The 19,302-nt window shown below is 51.9% G+C and overlaps 1 protein-coding gene across 1 annotated transcript in view; it reads left to right on the top strand.

Annotated features, from left to right (window-relative positions):
* Nucleotides 1–739: 739 nt before the first annotated feature.
* The window catches only part of SLC15A1 (solute carrier family 15 member 1), a 57,229-nt gene continuing 38,666 nt past the window's right edge, over nt 740–19,302 (top strand). The window contains exons 1-4 of the mRNA XM_045444660.1: nt 740–956; nt 18,036–18,052; nt 18,664–18,745; nt 18,847–18,988. Of these exons, the coding sequence (XP_045300616.1) occupies nt 953–956; nt 18,036–18,052; nt 18,664–18,745; nt 18,847–18,988 (245 nt within the window). The 5' untranslated portion in view covers nt 740–952. The remainder of the gene's footprint in view (nt 957–18,035; nt 18,053–18,663; nt 18,746–18,846; nt 18,989–19,302) is intronic.

The raw sequence follows: 19,302 nt of genomic DNA, 5'->3' as shown, positions 1-19,302 counted from the left end.
GTAGAATGGTGGCCGCCGGGGAGGGAGAACAGAGAGGACGTGTGCAGTGGGCACAGAGTTTCAGGCTGGCACGGGGACAGAGTCCTGGAAACGCGGGGTGGTGACGGCTGCGTGAAGGTGTGAGCGTGCCAGTCAGCGCACACTTCCCAGGTAACGTGTACGTTTTTATGTTATGTGTGTTTCACCATAATTTAAAAAAAGTAGAAACTCCCTTCATTTGCCACCTTCATGTTCTCAGTACTGGCAAAGCACAACCCCACTCCCCCTCAAGTCAGACAGCGAAACCGAAAAAGGACCTGGAGATAATGGCTGTATCACTTGTGCTCTTGTGAGTAAAGAAGAATAACGTGGGGCCTTCCAGAACTGTTTTGGCCGGTTCACCTTGCAGGCAGAGCCACGCACGCACGTAGGCACGGGCACACGTACAACTGCCCAACGCTGCATCCGGCTTTGCTTCCCCGCACCCAGGTGGCGTTCTCCCAGCTCAGTGGTCTCCAAAGCGGGGTCCCCGGAGCATCACCTCAGAAGTTGCTGGAAATGCACATTCACGGGCCCCACCCAGACCTACTGAGCCAGCCAATCCGGGGTGAGGCCAGGGAGCCTGCATTTTAACTAGGCCGCCCAGGAGCTCAGGTGGCCGCTCACGTTGGGGCCCAGGTCTGGCCCAGGTCTCCCGCCGCCGCTCCTGTCCTGCCGAGGGCGGGACAGCGGAGCCCGGGCGCGGCCCGGACAGGTAGCCTCCCGCCGGGGCTCAAGGGGCGCTACCCTCTGCTCCCTGCGGTTCCACCGCCTCCGAGGGTGGAGCCCGGCCGCCCCGCCTGCACACCTCCAGCGGCACAGGTGGCTGGGCAGGGCCTGGAAACAAAGTCATAAGAGCAGCACCTTGAAAAAAAAAGTCCTCTCTCCTGGACTCCCCGCTCGCTAGTCGCAGGGAGCCCTCGGAGCCGCCACCATGGGTAGGTCCCGGGGCCGGGCCGGCGTCGTCGGGGCGCAGAGGCGAGCCCGGGGCGCCTCCCGGCCGGGGTCGTCTGGGCGCAGAGGGGAGCCCGGGGCGCTGGGGGCGCGGTGCGGGCCGGGGTCGTCGGGGCGCAGAGGGGAGCCCGGGGCGCTGGGGGGCTGCGCTGCGGGGCCGGGCCCCGCTGTCGCCGGCGGACCTGCGCGCGGGGCCGAGAGGGCTGGCGCCGCGGACGGGCGGCAGGAGCGCGGCGCCGGGGCGGGAAGCGGCTGCGGGGTCAGTGGAAGCGGGTCTCGCGGGCTCCGGGGAAGTGGCCGAAGCCATATCTGGGTCTCCGCGCGAGGACGGAGAGCCCCGAGGCGCCCAGGCTCAGAGGCTGCGAGAATGAATGCAGTGAGCTCGCCCTGCCCACCTGTGGGCCGGCTCGTGTTCCCAGCCGGTGGGCTGAAACGACTGGGGCGTGCCGGTGTCGGCGGGGCCCCAAAGCTCCGTCTCTCCGGTGGGCGCTTAGTGGCCGCCTTGGCATGTCCCATGCCGCTGGCCGGCCAGGTGACCCCGGAGCTCCAGTGGGGGCTGGAGACGGCCCTTTGTGGCCCTTATCGTCTGCCGCTGCCCTCAAGCTTCAGGAGAAGGCACTCAGGGAAAACAGCTGGTCCTCCACAGGCATGGAGTGTAGGCAGAGCATCTCGGGAACAACTCGATCCTGCCTGCTTCCCGATAAGACCACTCTGGAATGAATGCAGAAGCAGAGAGCAGAGCTGAAAGAGACCAGAGGTCATCCCAGCCCTCTCCTCCCTGAAAGAAGGGGAACCAAGTCAAGTGACTCCCCCAAAGTCATGCCATGGACCAGCCCGTGAGGGCACAAGCCGACCACATGGTTAAGAGAACCAGGTCTGGCTTTGGCTCGCCTGCCGTCCTATTCCTGTCGACCCCTTCCTGCCTGGATGATTTTGCATCAGTAAATTAAACTCTTTGGACTTCAGCGTCCTCTGCCCTTAGGAGTCCTGGGACTGCCCTCGGTGGTTGTGTGTGTGTGTGGGAGGTGGGGGGGGGGGGGTGGTTGGAGCACATGCCCGGTGTGCAGCCCTCATTGGCTCGAATTACCTCGCTGCACCGCACCGTGGGGTGGGCCTGAAGCAGCACTGAGTGGTTCATTCTTGGGGCTTCTAGCTGTAAACACCTGTGCCTTTTCCAGAAAGATGCTACAGCCTCCCTCCGAGGTGGGGGCCATCCACAGTGTGTGCCTCACAGGCAGACAAACTCCTGGGCTGCAGTTCTGGACCCCTCCTCACACATCATTCGCTTATCACTCTGTGTGACTTCTCTGGGAGGTGCTCTGAGGGTGGATTGATTCGGTTTTCAGATGCCAAATACCTCGGTAGCATCTGTGTTGTGAGGACTTTCCTGGAATAGTTCCAATCCCGCTAGCTGCCAGCAGCCTGATCGTTGGTGAGCAAACACAGGTCGCTTCTGTAGTGTAGTCCAAATGAACTGATTCCTTGCAGTTTGCAAATTGGTCCTTGAGTGGTGGCTTTGGTTTTTTGTTTTTTGCGTTTTGCTTTTTGTTTTTGTTTTGTTTTGTTTTGCGGCTAAGGTCAGCATAGCACATGAGTAGCATTATATCCAGACACCAGTTTTGTGTTTATCCAAGCCCTAAAGTTGCAGTATCTGAGTTTAGTTAGTAAGTAGAACAAACGATTTTTAAAGTTTTTTAAAAAATGTTTATTTATTTATTTTTGAGACAGAGAGGGAGAACACGAGCAGGGGAGGAGCAGAGAGAGAGGGAGACAGAGAATCCCAAGCAGGCTCCGCACTGTCAGCGCAGAACTGAACAGGGTTTCTCGCAAACCGTGAGATCATGACCTGAGCTTGAATCAAGAGTCGGACGCTTAACTGACTGAGCCACCCAGGTGCCCCTGAAGGGTTTTTTAACCAAGGGCAGCAGTAACTTCTCTTGAGAACAGATCTTTGGCCTCAGATGGTGCCAAAGTTGCTTTAGAGCCCCACATGACTGAATGGGCAGTACGTGGGATGCTTGGTGAATGCAGCAGGGGGGTAAGGAAGCAACACAGAGGGTCTTCGAGACACGTTTGCTTCGAGCTGATTCTGTCCCGTGTGTGACTGAAACTAATGTTCACACCAGCTTCTACTGGCCCGTGGAATGAGAGTAAACGTTGGGGTGCAGTAGGAAAGCGAGGGTTGTGATCGACATCAAATGTACCAATTACTAGACTCAGTAACACAGCAAGGGGGAATCCACAAGGATAAACTGGATAAAAAGTTGCGTTGGGTGTGACAGTGCATAGCTAAACCTGGCTGTGGTATCCAGTTAGAATCATGAGCTGCAAACCCTTTGCTCTAAAGAGGGCTTTTCCTGTAAAGGGCCAGATATAAATATTTTCAGCTTTGGGAAGTAGCACCGTCTCTGTGGCAACACTCAACTCCGCCCTTGTAATCCAAAATACGTAAACAAATGCTGTGTTCCAATAAAACTTTACGGGCACAGAAATTTGAATTTTATGTAATCCTCATGTGTCACAAAATAGTGGGGTTTTTGTGTGTGTGTGTTTTTAAAGAGTGTGAGCAGGGGAGAGAGAGAGAGAGAGAGAGAGAGAGAGAGAGAGAGAGAGAGAATCTCAAGCAGACTCCACTGCAGAATAACAAGCAGAAGACTGACACAGGGCTTGATCCCACAACCCTGGGATCATGACCTGAGCAGAAATCAAGAGTCAGACGCTCAACTGACTGAGCCACCCAGGCGCCCCACAAAATAGTTTTTAAACATTGTTTTTCCATTATTTAAACATAGAAAGCATTCTTAACTTGCAAGCTACAGAAAAGCAGGTGGTGGGGCCAGATTTGGCCCATGAGCCATTGTTCTCCTACGCTTGCCTTTTTAAAAACATTTTTTTAAGTAATTTTTTAAATTTGTTTATCTTTGAGAGATAGAGCATGAGTGGGGGAGGGGCAGAGAGAGAGGCAGACACAGAATCCGAAGCAGGGTCCAGGCTCTGAGCTATCAGAACAGAGCCCAATGCGGGGCTTGAACTCACCGCGAGATCATGACCTGAGCTGAAGTCGGACACTTAACCAGCTGAGCCACCCAGGCGCCCCTCACCTACCCTTGCTTTAAAGTCTGGGTGTGCTTGTCAGAGTCAGGGGTGGAGAGGAAGCCCCCCTCTCAAGAGCTGTCTTGTGGAGTTAGGTTCCAAATGGCAGGGAACCTCTCAGCTGAGGCTTTCGTGGGGCTAGGGATGGTTTTGCTGAAGATTTCAAATATTCCCTCCTTCCCCACTCACCCCATTCCCATTCTTACCCAGAGCTGAGCAAGTCTGTGCTAAAGTTGCTGCTCTTACAAATTACTTCCCGTACTTTGGTCCTGGAGAACCATAGGTCCTGCTGTCATTTGCCATGTATCTGACTTTGGAAATGAGGCATGGAGAGGCTCCAGGTTCTGTGAAGCAAGCTCCCGCCTCCCTCTGCCAGGACCTCCAGACTGTTTTGAGGAATTCGCTCACTTAATGAAGGATAGTTGATTATATTCCTGAACCCCCTACTTGGTCTCCTGCTGGCCTTGTGGGATTCTGATGAGATTTTCTAGTCAGCTTCCTGCCTGAGCATAAAATGACAGACTGGTTTTGAAGGTGCCACAAACATGGCCACTTAAGAGTTCTTACACATTCTTGTTTCTTTCTAGAAGTTCTTGGGTAAACCAAAGAACAGCGCTGAAGTCCCAGGGAAGCTGGAAACCCTTTTCTAGGCTGTAAGTGTCCAGCTAGAGTTGCTACCAAAGGGGGCCTTGGGCATCTGACCCTTGGGAGAATTGCCTTCCCCTCAGACAGCAGGAAGAGAGAACGTTTTTTTTAACGTTTATTTTTGAGAGAGAGAGAGAGAGAGAGCATGAATGGAGAAGGGGCAGAGAGAGACAGGAACAGAGGATCCAAAGCAGGCTCTGCACTTACAGCAGCGAGCCCAATGCAGGGCTCAAACTCCCGAACTGTGAATTTACCAACAGTGAGATCGTGACCTGAGCCGAAGTCAGACGCTCAACCAACTGAGCTACCCAGGCACCCCAGAGATTTTGGCACTGGATTCTTTCAGGCTGACATTGCTGTAGGGCAGTGGTATTAGTCTGTAGTGTACATTAGGATCATCCGAGTGAGGGCTTATCCCAACAGGTTGCTGGGCCCCACCTCTCGAGTCTCTCTGCTTTAGTGGGTCTGGGGCAGTGCTCAAGGATTAGCAGTTACCAAATTCCCAGGTGCTGCTGCTGCTGGTCCCAAGACCCTGATTAGAAAACCACTGCTCTAAATGACTCTAAATGACAGGCTTTGTTCCATGACCCTCACCCACATCCAAATATTGCTACTGTGCCCCCCAGATGAGATCGTGGCAGCAGGATCTAGTGTAATCTGGTCCCTGGCTTGCCCGTGATGATCAATTTTGCAGTAAATTAGTAGCTAGAATTTGAAAATTCGCTTGCACGGGTTAAGAACAGGGTAGAAACAAGCAGGAGTGAAGAATCCATATGGTCCAGCTATGGCTCGTGGGAGGTGGGCCTAAATCACTTATTTATGCAGGTGTTTATTTACCACCCATCATGAAGAAACTCATATCCTCAGAGGCCAGGAACATTGGCTTATAAACAACATTTTTCCACACCAAGGGATACCTGAGGAAAATAAAGTATCAAGAGACAAAGCCATAGCTAACGGCGTCTTGTCAAAGTTGGAGGATTCGCCACCTTAATACTAAATTTTTGCCTCGTCCTTCATGCCTCTACAAAATGTCCTGAGTGGAATTATTCCAGGTTTGATTTATTTGGATTTTTTAAATTAATAATTGTCCTGCTGCTCTTTGAATTACTAAAGAACAGGGAGCACATTGAGGGCCCACTAGTTGGCTAGCTCACTAGTGAGAGGGACAGCTGTCCATTCTCCAGGGTCGAGCTGCTCACGACAGAAGCCATGATGGGACCGCAGGGACGGACCACCCAGCCGACCGTGCTCCCACCTCCCTGGGCACAGCTGCCCCGGACACAAAGGCATCTTGACCCTGTCCCTGGCAGGAGAGAAAGTGGGTAGGTGTCTCAGGTGAGCTATGATAAGGAAATAAAAACAAGGGTGGACTCTGAGGAACATTCCACATTCCTCCATGATGATAGTGAAAGAACAGAAGTAGTATTATCAGGAGATGAATGAGAACCACTGACTCATAATCCTAGGGTTGCAACATACAGAACCCAGGAACCTCTGTTTTGTAACTCGGTCTCTCGGTTTCAGAGGCCGGGAATGCATCACTGAGGAAGCAGGACGGCGGGGTCATCTCATGGGGATGATGGGAACAGGGCTGTGTCAGCTGGCCAGGCTGTGCCTCTGCTCGCCGCCGGGCATCAGTGCAGGTGCTGTTAGCATCTGCTCGCGGTGCAGAGTTACAGGGCAGTCTCGGCAGCCGGAAGGTTGTACAGCCAAAGGGAAGGGATAGCGTCTTCCACGGACTTTCCGCAGAAGGAGGAAGGCCTGGTTCCTCTGAGACTCGACACCAGCCAGGGCTTCCCCACTGGGCTCCTGAAAGGAGCCTGTCGTCGGAGAGAGGGTTTGGAGCCAGCCAGCTGTGGTGTGGGGATGTGTGAAACTGAGCACACACCCAAAGGCAAATTTGGTTCAAGAATCAGACTAGAGGCCGGAAAATTCACACAATGTACTCACATAAGAAGACCCGTTAAAAGCTCACAGACTAAGCATTTGCAAATCGTACAATCTGCTTCAAGAGGCAAGAATTTTATTGTAAGCTCCATCGGGACATATCAGAAGGTACATTTGAGATGTTCTTGGAGAAACAGACCTTTTTCCCAGTGGATCAAAACATATCCCCTCACACGGTGTATTAGTTTCCTGTGGCTGTAACAAAAGTATCACAAACTGGGTCGCTTAAAACAGCAGAAATGTGTTCTTTCACAGTTCTGGAGGCTGTTAAGTCCAAACTCAAGGTGTCTGCAGGGCCACGCTCCCTCTGAAGTTTCTAGAAGAGAATCTGTCCGATACCTTTCTCTTAGCTTTTGGTGCTGCTGGCGATTCTTAGCATTCCTTGGCTTTATAGATGCATCACTCCAATCCATATCCAGCATCACATGGTCGTTTCCTCCTTGTGTGCCTTCATATCACCTCCTGTCTGTGCATTTCTGTCTGTCTTCACAGAGCTGTCTTCTTAGAAGAACACCAGTCCCATGGGGTTAAGGACCCCCCCTTCTCCAACATGACCTCATCCTAACTCATCATATCTGCAAAGACCCCATTTTCTTTTCGTTTTTTCTTTTAAGTTTATTTATTTTGAGAGAGAAAGAGAGAGGGTGTGTGTGAGCAGGGAAGGGACAGAGAGAGAGGGAGACAGAGAATCCCAAGCAGGCTCCCCACTCAGTGCAGAGCCCGACACGGGGCTTGAACCCGTGAACCGTGAGCCAAAATCGAGAGGCGGGGGCTTAACCACCTGAGCCACCCAGGTGTCCCAAGATCCCATTTGCAGGTTAGGTCACATTCTGTGATTCTAGGAAGGACACAAGTTTTGGGGGGGGCACTATTCAACCCAGTGCACATGGTAAGCAGAAAATATTCTCTCTGAAAGATGTATGTCACTTATACATGACGTTAGGTAGGAAAAATCCTTGATGTGTAAAGATGACTCCACTGCGGCCAGAATCCTCAGCTTAGGTACCACGCGTGATGCCTAGGATCTTTCCCCAGCAAGATGGATGGATTTTCTGGGTGTACCTCTAGTTAGTTCCAAACAGTGACCTACCTGATAACAGAATTGGTATGTAGAAAATACTCCCCATGTAGAATATTGGGTGAATCAGAAATGCTCACAGGGATGTCATAGACATTTATCTTAAAGTAATTCTAAAAATTATGCTCATACTCCATTGATACTGTACCTAGGTGCTGTACTACGGATCTGTGGGGAAAGTTTTCAAGTGCTGTTGTTGGACCTCTGAACCGTGATTCACTTTCCTTCTGCTATAGCTGTTCCTATGCATGTTCACCCTAAAATTATAAGACTGGAAAAAAGTCACCTAACACTTCCTTTTTATGTATGTATGCATGTATGTATTTACTTATTTATTTTTGAGAGAGACAGAAACAGTGCACGTGGGGGAGGGCCAGAGAGAGAGAAGGAGAGAGAGAGAGAATCCCGAGCAGGCTCCACACTGCCTGTGCAGAGCCCCACGCCCGGCATGAATCCATGAAACCATGAGCTCATGACCTGAGCTGAAACCAAGATTCTGTCACTTAACCGACTGAGCCACCCAGGCACCCTTGTCTCCTAACACTCCTATGGAGACTCCTACCGTCTAAATATCAATTGGGGGGAATTGTGCTTTCTGTAGACTGTTTCACAGCCTAACTTCACACTTACCATGATCATAAGCATTTTTTCTAGTCACGATTTACCATCTAAGAGCAAAAGATCTTTGTGTCTAAAATTTAAGATTTCCAAAAAAAATTAATTAAAGATAAATAACATTTCACATCTCTAACTCAATTGGCTCCAAAAGAAACCCCAACAGACCAGGGGATTAGTTCCTTTTGATTTGGTGACACTCGTCTGCCTTTGGCATTGTTTTTGCCTATGACATGATACAGTATTTCAGAGAGGGTGCTGTGGACTCGTTTCTGTCGCCTGTTCTGCATGTGCAGTTTGCTCTTGGACCCCGTGCTCTCTCCCTTCTTGTCTCCTTGTAGAACCTGCTCCGGGGGTAGGTCTGTCTTAGCCCTAGCCTATGAACAGATGCGTTTACTGACTCTCAGCAGGAGAGCATTTAACTTTTTTAAATGTTCATTTTTGAGAGAGAGAGAGAGAGAGAGGGATCTCGTGCAGGAGAGCAGGGGAGGGACACAGACAGAAAGAGAATCTCATGCAGGCTCCACGCTGTCAGCATGGAGCCCCACGTGGGGTTTGAACCCAAGAACTGTGAGATCATGACCTGAACCGAAGTCGGACGCTCAACCAACTGAGCCACCTAGGTGCCCCAGCAGTAGAGCATGTAAAGCAAGCCTCACTCTAAGTTCAGAATGAAGGCTGTTCTTCCAGAATAATAGAACATCCAGGTGTAGATGAAGGAAATACCTAGGAGAGCAAGGTCCACCTTCCTGACACCCAGGAAATTCTCTCACCTGAGCTGACTGATCCTGTCTATGCCGCCAGAGGCAGAACTTAGGCCTAGACCTGGCCCTTTCTGTTTTGCATAATAGCTTACTACATATTAATTCTGTGGCACCCTCTGGCCTGCCTGCACTTCCTATGCAATTGAGAAGTAAATAGTCTCTGGCATGTCCAAAGGCGGGCGGATCCTGGGCCTGTAGAGATCATTTCTCTCTGAAGGAAAATAGGAATGGCAGTCAGTGATTCATGTCTATGGTTACAGACATGAGATGCTAAAAGTCACAGGTTATTTATAAAACCATCAGAGGTGGCCACAGTGGGCCTCTTAATGCCCATGATTTTATTTTTTTAATGTTTGTTTATTTGAGAGAAAGAGAGAGAGTGCAAATGGGAGACGGGCAGAGAGAGAGGGAGACAGAGGATCTGAAGCAGGCTCTGCGCTGACAGCGGAGAGCCTGACGTGGTGCTTGAACTCACAAACCATGAGCTCATGACCTGAGCTGAAGTCAAGACCCAGATGCTCAACCGACTGAGGCACCCAGGTGCCCCTGAATGCACGTGATTTTAGACAATCGTGTGTAGAAATCTTCGTAAAAGATAGGATATCTGTAGCCTACAGCAATAAGTTGTACACCACAAATGCTCTCTGACTGTTACGGATTGAATTGCGTCCCACTCCCTGCCCCCCAGCTCAAATTCATATGCTGTAGTCCTGACCCCAGGTACCTCAGAATGTGACCTTGTTTGGAGATAGGGCCTTCACAGGTGTAATTAGTCCCGTTGAGGTCATCCTGGAGCAAGGGAGCCCACAATCCAGTACGACCGGTGACCTTGTACAAACGGGACGTCTGGACACGGCCACCACAGAGAGAAGACTGTGTGAAGATGGCAGCAAGGATCTAGGTAATGCTATCATGAGCCAAAGAACGTCTACGATGGCCAGTAACCCCCAGAAGCTGGGGAGAGGCTGGGACAGATTCCCTCTTGTAGTCTCAAAAGGAGCCAACCAGGGGGCGCTCGGGTGGCTCAGTCGGTGGAGCGTCCCACTTCGGCTCAGGTTGTGATCTCACGGTCCGTGAGTTTGAGCCCCGCGTCGGGCTCCCTTTCTCTCTGCCCCTTCCCTGCTCATGCTCTGATCTCAAAAATAAAGAAACATTATAAAAATGAAAAAACAAAAAAGGAGCCACCAAGGTCAACACCCTGATCTCAGCCTCCCAGCTCCCAACTCAGAGATGATAAACTTCTCTTGTTTTAAGGATCAGTTTGTAGGATGTTGTTATGGCAACTGCCCCAAACTAATGCGCAGACCACGAGCTGCCTCCCTCATTCCTGATCAGGGGATCCCCAGGCTGAGGGAGAAGGTGGTGAAGCCATGTGTCAGACACACAGGACAAGGTGAGGGCAAGGCCTGGCTGCCGGACGGTTAAAGATATGCGGCTGTGTGTTACTCACTCGGCGAAGGCAGACCAGCCACAGGTGCCAGTCCCACGGTCTCTGCCCCACACAAAGGGGTGACACGGTTGTGAGGTACCCCGTTGCTAAGGAGCTACACTGCAGCTAAGAGATTTTATGCTCTGTGTCTGTCTTCTCACCAGCTGGGCGCGCACGCCTTCTGCCCCTGTGGCTGTGTGGATACAGGTCGCCAGCGCTCCCAGACAGAGCTGGTCCCTGCCCCATGCCAGAGCCACTTAATAAAACCTATACTGTCCCATTAGTCCTGGTTTCCCTGTATTTCTAAAGTAGCTTTACGTGATTAGGCTGATTGGTGTTCCGGGACCTCAAACGACTGATAACTCATTGGCTTTGAGCAGGGGTAACTTGATCAAACTGGCATTTTGAAAGCCACTCACACCACCGTGTTCTGTTTAGGTAGCTATTTGCTGACTGACATGTCAAAGGCAAAACAGATTCCCTCCCAGTGGGGAAGAAAGTATTTGTGGAAAGGGGCTATTTCTTTAAAATAAGGGCAGTGGAAGGACGGGCAGGGCACCGGCTGGAGATGTGCAAGCTGCACGCTGCATGAAGGCCCCAGCAAGGGAGCCCCCAGGGGCTGGAATGCAGCCAGGCTCCGTGGCCAAGCTGTACATGCGCCCAGGGACCAAGCCGCTGTCCGCTCGTCGAGCCGTGCCTCCCCGGGCAGCATCCGGCCTGACTGATCACAATTCTCTGATGTGCACAGATGTGCCTTAGGCACCAGCAGGGGCCCCGAGGGTGGAAACTGTGGCGAAACCCCCAAGTAAGAAAAATAGTCATCAAGTTGGGCAAGAGACAGCTCCAGAAGAGCCACTCCAGAAACTGGGGCCTGGATTACAGGTGCAAAACTTGTTCTACAGCTCACCTAACATCGACGGTCCCACTTAAGAAAGTGGAGTAGCCCACTTAAGAAAACCAGGTGCTGATTTCAGCTCAGGTCAAGATCCCGCGGTGCATGAGTTCTGGCCCTGCATTGGGCTCCGCGCTGGCAGCACAGAGCCTGCTTGGGATTCTCTCTCTCTGCCCCTGCCCTGCCCTGCTCTCTCTCTCTCAAAATAAATCAATAAACTTAAGAAAAGTAAACAAGAGGTGCTTCTCACTTAAGTTGATCAGTTTTTGAAAAAAAAAATCAAACCAATTGTGCCCCAAGGCGCTCAGGCCCCTTCCCCTCCTCCCATGTCCCCTGCCTCCTCTCCTCAGGCCAACCGCTGTTATGCTGGGTGCGTATTCTGTGTGGCTCTTCTTGAAGTGGCATACCCTTTATTTCCTCACCAAAAATGGGGGAAGGGGGATCATATGACATGTGAGGCTCTGTAACATTTTCAGAAGTCAGAACAACTCGCTCTGTGAGCACAGTCATAAAAAGACTAAAGAAATGTACTAGGGGCAGAGAATACCTTGGAGGCCAAGGGGAGAGATGAGACGCTAAGTGCCCTACTGGCTCGGGGAGCTCTGAAGGAGCCTGGTGTGGGAATCAGAAGTCATGGCCTGACGGTGGGGGGGAGGGGGGAGAGTCAGATCCTGGGGGGATCTTGGAACGCTGTGCTGAGCAGCGGGTCTGACCTTGCAGGGAGCAGGGAGCCAGCCAGGTTGGGGAGCCGTCCTGATTTGCTCCATATGGGAAGCTCAGGTCCAGGTTGGGTGGACGGGAGACGGGGAAGGTGAGACAGGGCATCCGCTTGTCACCGTCATCCCGGTGAACAATGAGCGCAGCCAGAATCGCATCAGAGGAGCTGATCACCTGGCCCGGAGCCGCCACGTGGGATGCACACCCTCATGCCAGACCCCTTTCTTGCCTGCTCCTCAGCACCACTTGCAGTGGCCAGGGGCTCCCAGGAGGGCTCGAGAGCCTGAAGACAGCTGGGCCTTACCCTGGGAGCTGCCGATTTGGTAGGTCTGGGATGGACCTGAGAGTGTGCGTTTTTAAAAACATGTTTTTACACATTTGTTCATTTTCGAGAGACAGACAATGAGTCGGGGAGGGGCAGAGAGAGAGAGGGAGACACAGAATCCAAAGCAGGATCCAGGCTCTGAGCTGTCAGTACAGAGCCCGACGCGGGGCTCGAACTCACGGACGGCGAGATCATGACCTGAGCTGAAGTCAGACGCTTAACCGACTTGAGCCACCCAGGAGCCCCTTTGATGAGTTCCCAGGTGCCGCTGCTTCTGGGACAGAGACCACACGTTGAGAACCACTGCAATAGAGAATGAAACACGATCCTTAAAGCTCTGCAGCCGCATGCATGCAAGACACTATAGTGCTGCCCGTTTGAAAAGCAGCTTAATTGAAAATCAGTGCTTGCTGCTGTGGCTGTGTCTAAGAAGACTGACTTTCGCCTGTCCACAACTTTTTCATTCCTATGGCCTAATTTCCCAGGCCGATGTCATAGGAACCCTCTTCTTTTGGTCAGCGTGAGCAACGCTGGACGGAACTGCCTCTTCCTTTGAGGGCCCCTCTCGGCCCTGCCAGGGGCCCCCATCGCAAATTCTTGCCCATATTTCAATCTTAAGTCATTCCGTTCCAAACATTTATCTGCACTACTCAGCTGTCATCATGGGCTGCAGTGAGTAGCAAGTTCTGTAGCAATTCCTGTAGATCTGATCTTATCAACCAACTTGCAAGGAGGTGTTAGCATCTCTAGGTGAAGGAATGGCGGTCCAAAGGTTAAGTGCTTTGAATCTTTAAAGCCACATGATCAGGAAGGATGTCCCCAAGCAGAGGCTTAATCTCCTGCCCCCCAAGGCCCGCCTTTCCACCTAAAAGAACCCAATGTTCAACTTAACTCGTCTTCCTCCTGGTTTATTAAACCATTTTCAGACCACCTGATTCCTTGTAGCAGCTCTGGAAGGCAGCATCCTCACTTTACAGACGGCTAACGGAGAGTAACCCACAGAAGGCACCAGAGCCAAGGCAGATCCTGCCAGATCCCATTTAAAAGGCATGGGAGGGGCGCCTGGGTGGCGCAGTCGGTTAAGCGTCCAACTTCAGCCAGGTCACAATCTCGCGGTCCGTGAGTTCGAGCCCCGCGTCGGGCTCTGGGCTGATGGCTCAGAGCCTGGAGCCTGTTTCCGATTCTGTGTCTCCCTCTCTCTCTGCCCCTCCCCCGTTCATGCTCTGTCTCTCTCTGTCCCAAAAATAAATAAACGTTGAAAAAAAAATTAAAAAAAAAAAAAAAGGCATGGGATAGGACTCCTAAGCCACCAGGTAGAAAATGTAGCTTAGGGGAAAAAATTATTTAAAAAAGAACACTTTGGGGCACCTGGGTGTCTCAGTCGGTTAAGCATCTGACTCTTGATCTCAGCTCAGGTCATGATCTCACGATTTGTGAGTTCGAGCCCCACGTTGGGCTCTGTGCTGACAGCTCAGAGCCTGGAGCCTGCTTCAGATTCTGTGTCTCCCTCTCTCTCTTTGCCCCTCCCCTGCTTGCACTCTCTCTCTGTCTCTCTCAAAAATGAATAAACTTAGTAAAAAAAAAAGAAATGCTAACTGCAGTACACAACCAGCAAATAGCTCTGAATTCGGTAACAGAGGAGGTTAGCAACCTCTGCCCCTCAGTAATGGAAGTGGCTTTTTGGAATGCACACTTTTTGGAAAATAACAAACTTCCTGGGTGATGACTGGGTACTCAATCTCAGATTTTTACCTGAGTGAGCTTAGGAATTTCATTTTCCACAATGTAGTTCTGAGTGTGATGGTCGTTAGAACAAGATCTAAGCTCTCTTTTCTGGAACCCTGTCTATGTTCCAAGTAAGCAAAATCTTTACCATTATTAGCTGGTATACAATAAGCGCTAAACAGTATTTTGCAACAGAAATTACAGGTGCTACCTCAGCCAGATGAAATCTTTCCTTGCAAACCCAGTCCTGAGAAACACGCGGCAGGAGGTACTGCAGTGAAGCTCCAGGCCATCCCGTTGGGTCTGGGTTTTCATACCTCCCTCCTGCTTTTCAGTAAAGGCCTGGTGCAAGGACCAGCCTGAGCCCTGTGCAGCTGGCACTCAGCTCGCTTTGCTGGGTCTTTGGGAGACAGGAGTAAGAGCACTTTATCTGAAGGATAAGTAGGCAGAGCATCGTTCGGTCCTGCTGTTTCTTCTAGAAGGCAGGGCACCACTGCAGTGAAACAGGGCTTCGAATACTGCAGACAGGCCTGTTTGTGTGTTCTCCAAAAGCATGTGTTCCTGAGTGGGTTTTGTATTTCACTGGGGAGTGGCTGTCTCCAGTCTGGTGATGAAAGCTGGTGTGTGGGCTACATCAGGCAGGGTCCCATCTGGACACAGAAGGCATATTCGGCATAGAAGCGATGATTCAAACACACACACACACACACACACACACACACACACACACACACCGTTTAGAACAGGACAGAGCCAGGGGCACCTGGGTGGCTCAGTTGGTTAAGTGTCTGACTTCAGCTCAGGTCATGATCTCACGGTCTGTGAGTTCAAGCCCCGAGTCGTGCTCTGTGCTGACAGCTCAGAGCCTGGAGTCTGCTTTGGATTCTGTGTCTCCCTCTCTCTCTGCCCCTACCCCATGCATTCTCTCTCTCTCTCTCTCTCTCTCTCTCTCAAAAATAAATAAATATTAAAAAAAAGAAAGAAAAGGTGGGGCAGGGCGCCTGGGTGGCTCAGTTGGTTGAGCCTCAGACTCTTGATTTCAGCTTAGGTCATGATCTCTGGTTCGTGAGTTTGAGCCCTGCATCAGGCTCCGCACTGACAGTGTGGAGCTAGCTTGGGATTCTCTCTCCCCTCTGCCCCTTCCCCACCCTCCCTCTTTCTCTCCCTGAAAATAAATAAACTTATTTTAAAAATTTTTTAAGGTTTATTCATTTTTCAGAGACAGAGAGAGACAGAGTGTGAGTAAGAGAGGCGCAGAGAGAGAGGGAGACACAGAATCAGAAGCAGGCTCCAGGCTCTGAGCTGTCAGCACAGGGCCCGACACGGGGCTCGAACTCACAGACCATGAGATCATGACCTGAGCTGAAGTCAGACGCTTAACTGACTGAGCCACCCAGGCGCCCCTAAATAAACTTATTTTTTAAATTAAAAAAAAGGGGGGGGGGAGGCAGGGAGGCATAAATGACAGTGCAGGTACCCGGAGTAATGACTTCAGTTGTCTCCCCCATGGGAAGTGGTATAAAACTGTGACCAGAATCTGGGAGGAGAGTTGTGTGGGGAAGGCCTCCTTCGGAGGAGCCTCCACTGTCCCCTGAGGATGGAGCAGTCTGAGGTGACATATGGGGAAGGAGGCAGGGAGAGGAACACCCCGACCCTCTGGTCTCCTGCCCAGGCTTCCCATTGGCCAAGCCACGTGGGGGGTCAGGAACCCGGGAGAGACTGATGAAGCGCGCGCAGGGCAGCGTCTCCGGCAGAAGGAGGTTAGAGCCTGGACGGGCAGGTGGAACTAATGAGGGGCAGAGCCGGGATCCAAACACTGGACTTGGTGATGGCTACGACCGCGGCTTGGGAGCACTTGTTCGATCAACAAACATTTGATTCCCACCCTGTGGGAGGCGGCAGCATCTTCCCTGAATGATGCGTCAGACCTGGGCGGGGGCCCCGACAGATGGGCTGTCGGAGGGAGGCTGGCTCACCCTCGGTCACAGCTGGAAAGCAACAGGTGCGAGGTTCAATCACACGTCTGCCCCCCCCCCCCCCCCCGCATGCCCACGTTCTGCCCCTCAAAGCAGCCCCTTTCCACCAGCAAGTCTAACTGGGGAGAAAATCAGGCTATTCGTGGAACAATGTCCTTCCAGAACTTTATAGACGGCAGGAGTTGGGACCGGAGCCCTGTGAGGCCAGCACAGGTCATTTCCCGCCTTAGGACAAGGATTGAAATAGCACCCCTGATCCTAAGTGGGCGACAGTGAGACCGTCTGCCGCGTGGTTGGGGAAGTGCCAACGCCCACGGCACAGCGTGACCAGAATCAGGAAGCGAGGCCCCCGCCCATGAAGGAGGGGGGTCTCGACCACCACATGGGTCTGGGCCAAGAGCAGAGTTCCTCAGGCAGGGCTGCGGATTTGTTTATTGTGGGCTGGGGCTCGGGGCTCGCACAGAATGAAAATCCGAGGCGGCAGGGCCAGCGTCTGTGATGGGACAGCAGGCACGGAGTGTCTCTGCGGAGCTCGGGGCCAGCGAGGTGATCAGAACTACTCATGCAGATCAGTCCGGCAACTGGACATCACAGCCTGCGGGTGGTTTTCACGGGGATGTCCCTGAACCGGCGGGGACATCGGCTTGGGACTTGTGAGAAATGCAGGCTCAGGGGGCCGCCCCAGAGTCAGCAGCTGTGGGCATGGGGCTCGGCGACCTGTTCTCCCAAGGAGGTCGATTCTGAGGCACACTGAAGTTTGAGGACCATTCGTGGGGTCACAGATTCAGAATAGAGGTGGGGGGATGCTCGCGGGCCCCTGAAAACAAAGGGCTCTAAGATGCGGTCAGTGGAAGCCAGGGAGGGGGAGGGATGATTCCCCATGGAGAAGGGCCCCGCATGTGACAGACACAGATAAGAACTGGCCGTGCGTAGGTGCAGGAAGCGGTGCCACACGGCGTGAAGACTTGAACCAGGGGATGGGTCAGCTCTCCTCAAAATTCAGGGGAGGCCAGGGCAGGGGCATGAGGGTTCGCCTAAGATCTAGAAAGTCGAGTCAACAGCCCTTGGTTTGCACTGGCTTACTCGGATTCTCACCTTTTTTTCTTCTTGCTCTTCTAATTCCTTCTTCTGACAATAAGGCCCCGCGAAGTGGTAGGTCCTGGGAAAGATGCTGGGGATGGGGAGGTGGACACCCCTGGAGGGGAGGTAGAAATACAAACTGGTATTCCACTCTGGGAGAATTGGGAGGCAGAGGGGGCTAGTGCGGGTCGTGTCGTGGCAAGAGTTACAACAGGTGTAGGAAGGGGCAGGGGCCGTCCCTGGAGTCACTGTCTCGTGCGTTACCGTCTTTGAGTGGGCGCCCAACGTGCTCAGCAAACGGGTAGCTGGGTGTCATGCGAGCCCCGCCCCATGCATGCAGAAGGGGCTGGAAGAGAGGCCGGAACAGGTAATGGGAATGGTGTCTGAGTCCTCACTGTGTTAGACACCCTGAAGCATTTCATATTCCCACTATTTAATCCTCACCCAACCCCACTGACCTCGTGAGATAGTAAAGGACAAGCGGAAATGTTTGGTCTTCACCCTGTGAGCGATGGGCAGCCTTTGAAGTGTTTTCAGGAGGAAATGGTCTTGGCGCTATTCTCGAAGCCTCTGACTCTCAATTCTGACCGCAATGAAACTGCCTGAGGAGCTAATTAAAAGAAAATCTGATGCCAGGTCCCGCTCCCAGAGAAGGCTGGAGCTGTCTGGACAGCACATCTGACCTCCCCGAAAAGTCAGAGGGTCTGAGTTGAGACTCTGCAGGAAGCGTTTTCATTACTTGACTTTAATAGTGGCATTTTGTTTTTCTTTCAGGAATGTCCAGATCCCAGGTGAGTGTTTGTTTTCCTTCTCTACAGAGCTTTGTTTTGTCTGATATGCTCCTAAATGTTCACAGCTGTGCTTCCTTCACTTAAAAATGCCTGTCACAGGGGCACCTGGTTGGCTCAGTCGGATAAGCGTCTGACTTCAGCTCAGGTCGTGATCCCACGGTTCGTGGGTTCAAGCCCTGCGTCGAGCTCTGTGCTGACAGCTCAGAGCCTGGAGCCTGCTTCAGACTGTGTGTGTCTCTCTCTCTGCCCCTCTCCTGTTCATGCTGTGTCTCTCTCTGTCTCTCAAAAATAAATAAACATTTAAGAAATTTTTTTTTAATTCCTATTATATACTTGTGTCATTGGTGCGGGGACAATCCTGAGTTTTTTCTTTAGGACATGGTGTGTCTCGTTTTTCTCAAAATAACAATAAAACCAGATGCTTTATTTCACTGTTGTCTCTGTGTGGAGTGCAAGGGGTGAAACATTTTTTAAATTCTTGATTCCACCTCTGGACAGTCACTGACAAGTTGCTAAATGTGCATCAGCTACTTTCCATGCTGTTAGCGCTCACTGGTGAACACGGGCCAGTGGGGGGCGTGTTTCAATCCCACACCGTTTGTTTTCATCAGGGCTGCTTCGGTTACCCCCTGAGCATCTTCTTCATCGTGGTCAATGAGTTCTGTGAAAGATTTTCCTACTATGGAATGAGAGGTAACCCTCCTCACCCTCCCTCCCCGGAGTGAAGAGCCTGACTTACCACAGCTCCTGACTTTGTCTCCCCTCTCGCCCCGCCCCCTGCCCTCTGCAAAAAGCGCTCCTGATTCTGTACTTCAGACGGTTCATCGGATGGGACGATAATCTGTCCACGGCCATCTACCACACGTTTGTGGCTCTGTGCTACCTGACGCCCATCCTTGGCGCGCTGATCGCGGACTCCTGGCTGGGAAAGTTCAAGTGAGTATTTGCAGCTTCCTTGTTAAGAAACAAGCCAAGAAGTAATTGCAGCTTTGTGGTTTGGGATGAAGGACGGTGGGAACAAGGAATCAAGGCCCATAAAACTCTTAGGAGAGCGTGTCAGGCGCTGTTTCTGCTCAGATCGCATCCCGGGTCTAGCACCGTGCCTGGCGTTTGGCAGTGTGAATGCAGGTAGCCCTGGTAGGTTCTTTCCTTCCTCCAAACAGTGGTGACGTCTCTGTCTCCTCTTGAAATAGTAGCAGGGATACTGTCTATCATCAATCACGTGTGAGGCGCAGAGTTAAGGTCTAGAG

Source organism: Leopardus geoffroyi, chromosome A1 (assembly GCF_018350155.1).
Source record: "Leopardus geoffroyi isolate Oge1 chromosome A1, O.geoffroyi_Oge1_pat1.0, whole genome shotgun sequence".
Lineage (NCBI taxonomy): Eukaryota > Metazoa > Chordata > Mammalia > Carnivora > Felidae > Leopardus > Leopardus geoffroyi.
The sequence above is the reverse complement of the archived record's forward strand: the minus strand, read 5'-3'. Positions and strand labels throughout refer to the sequence as shown.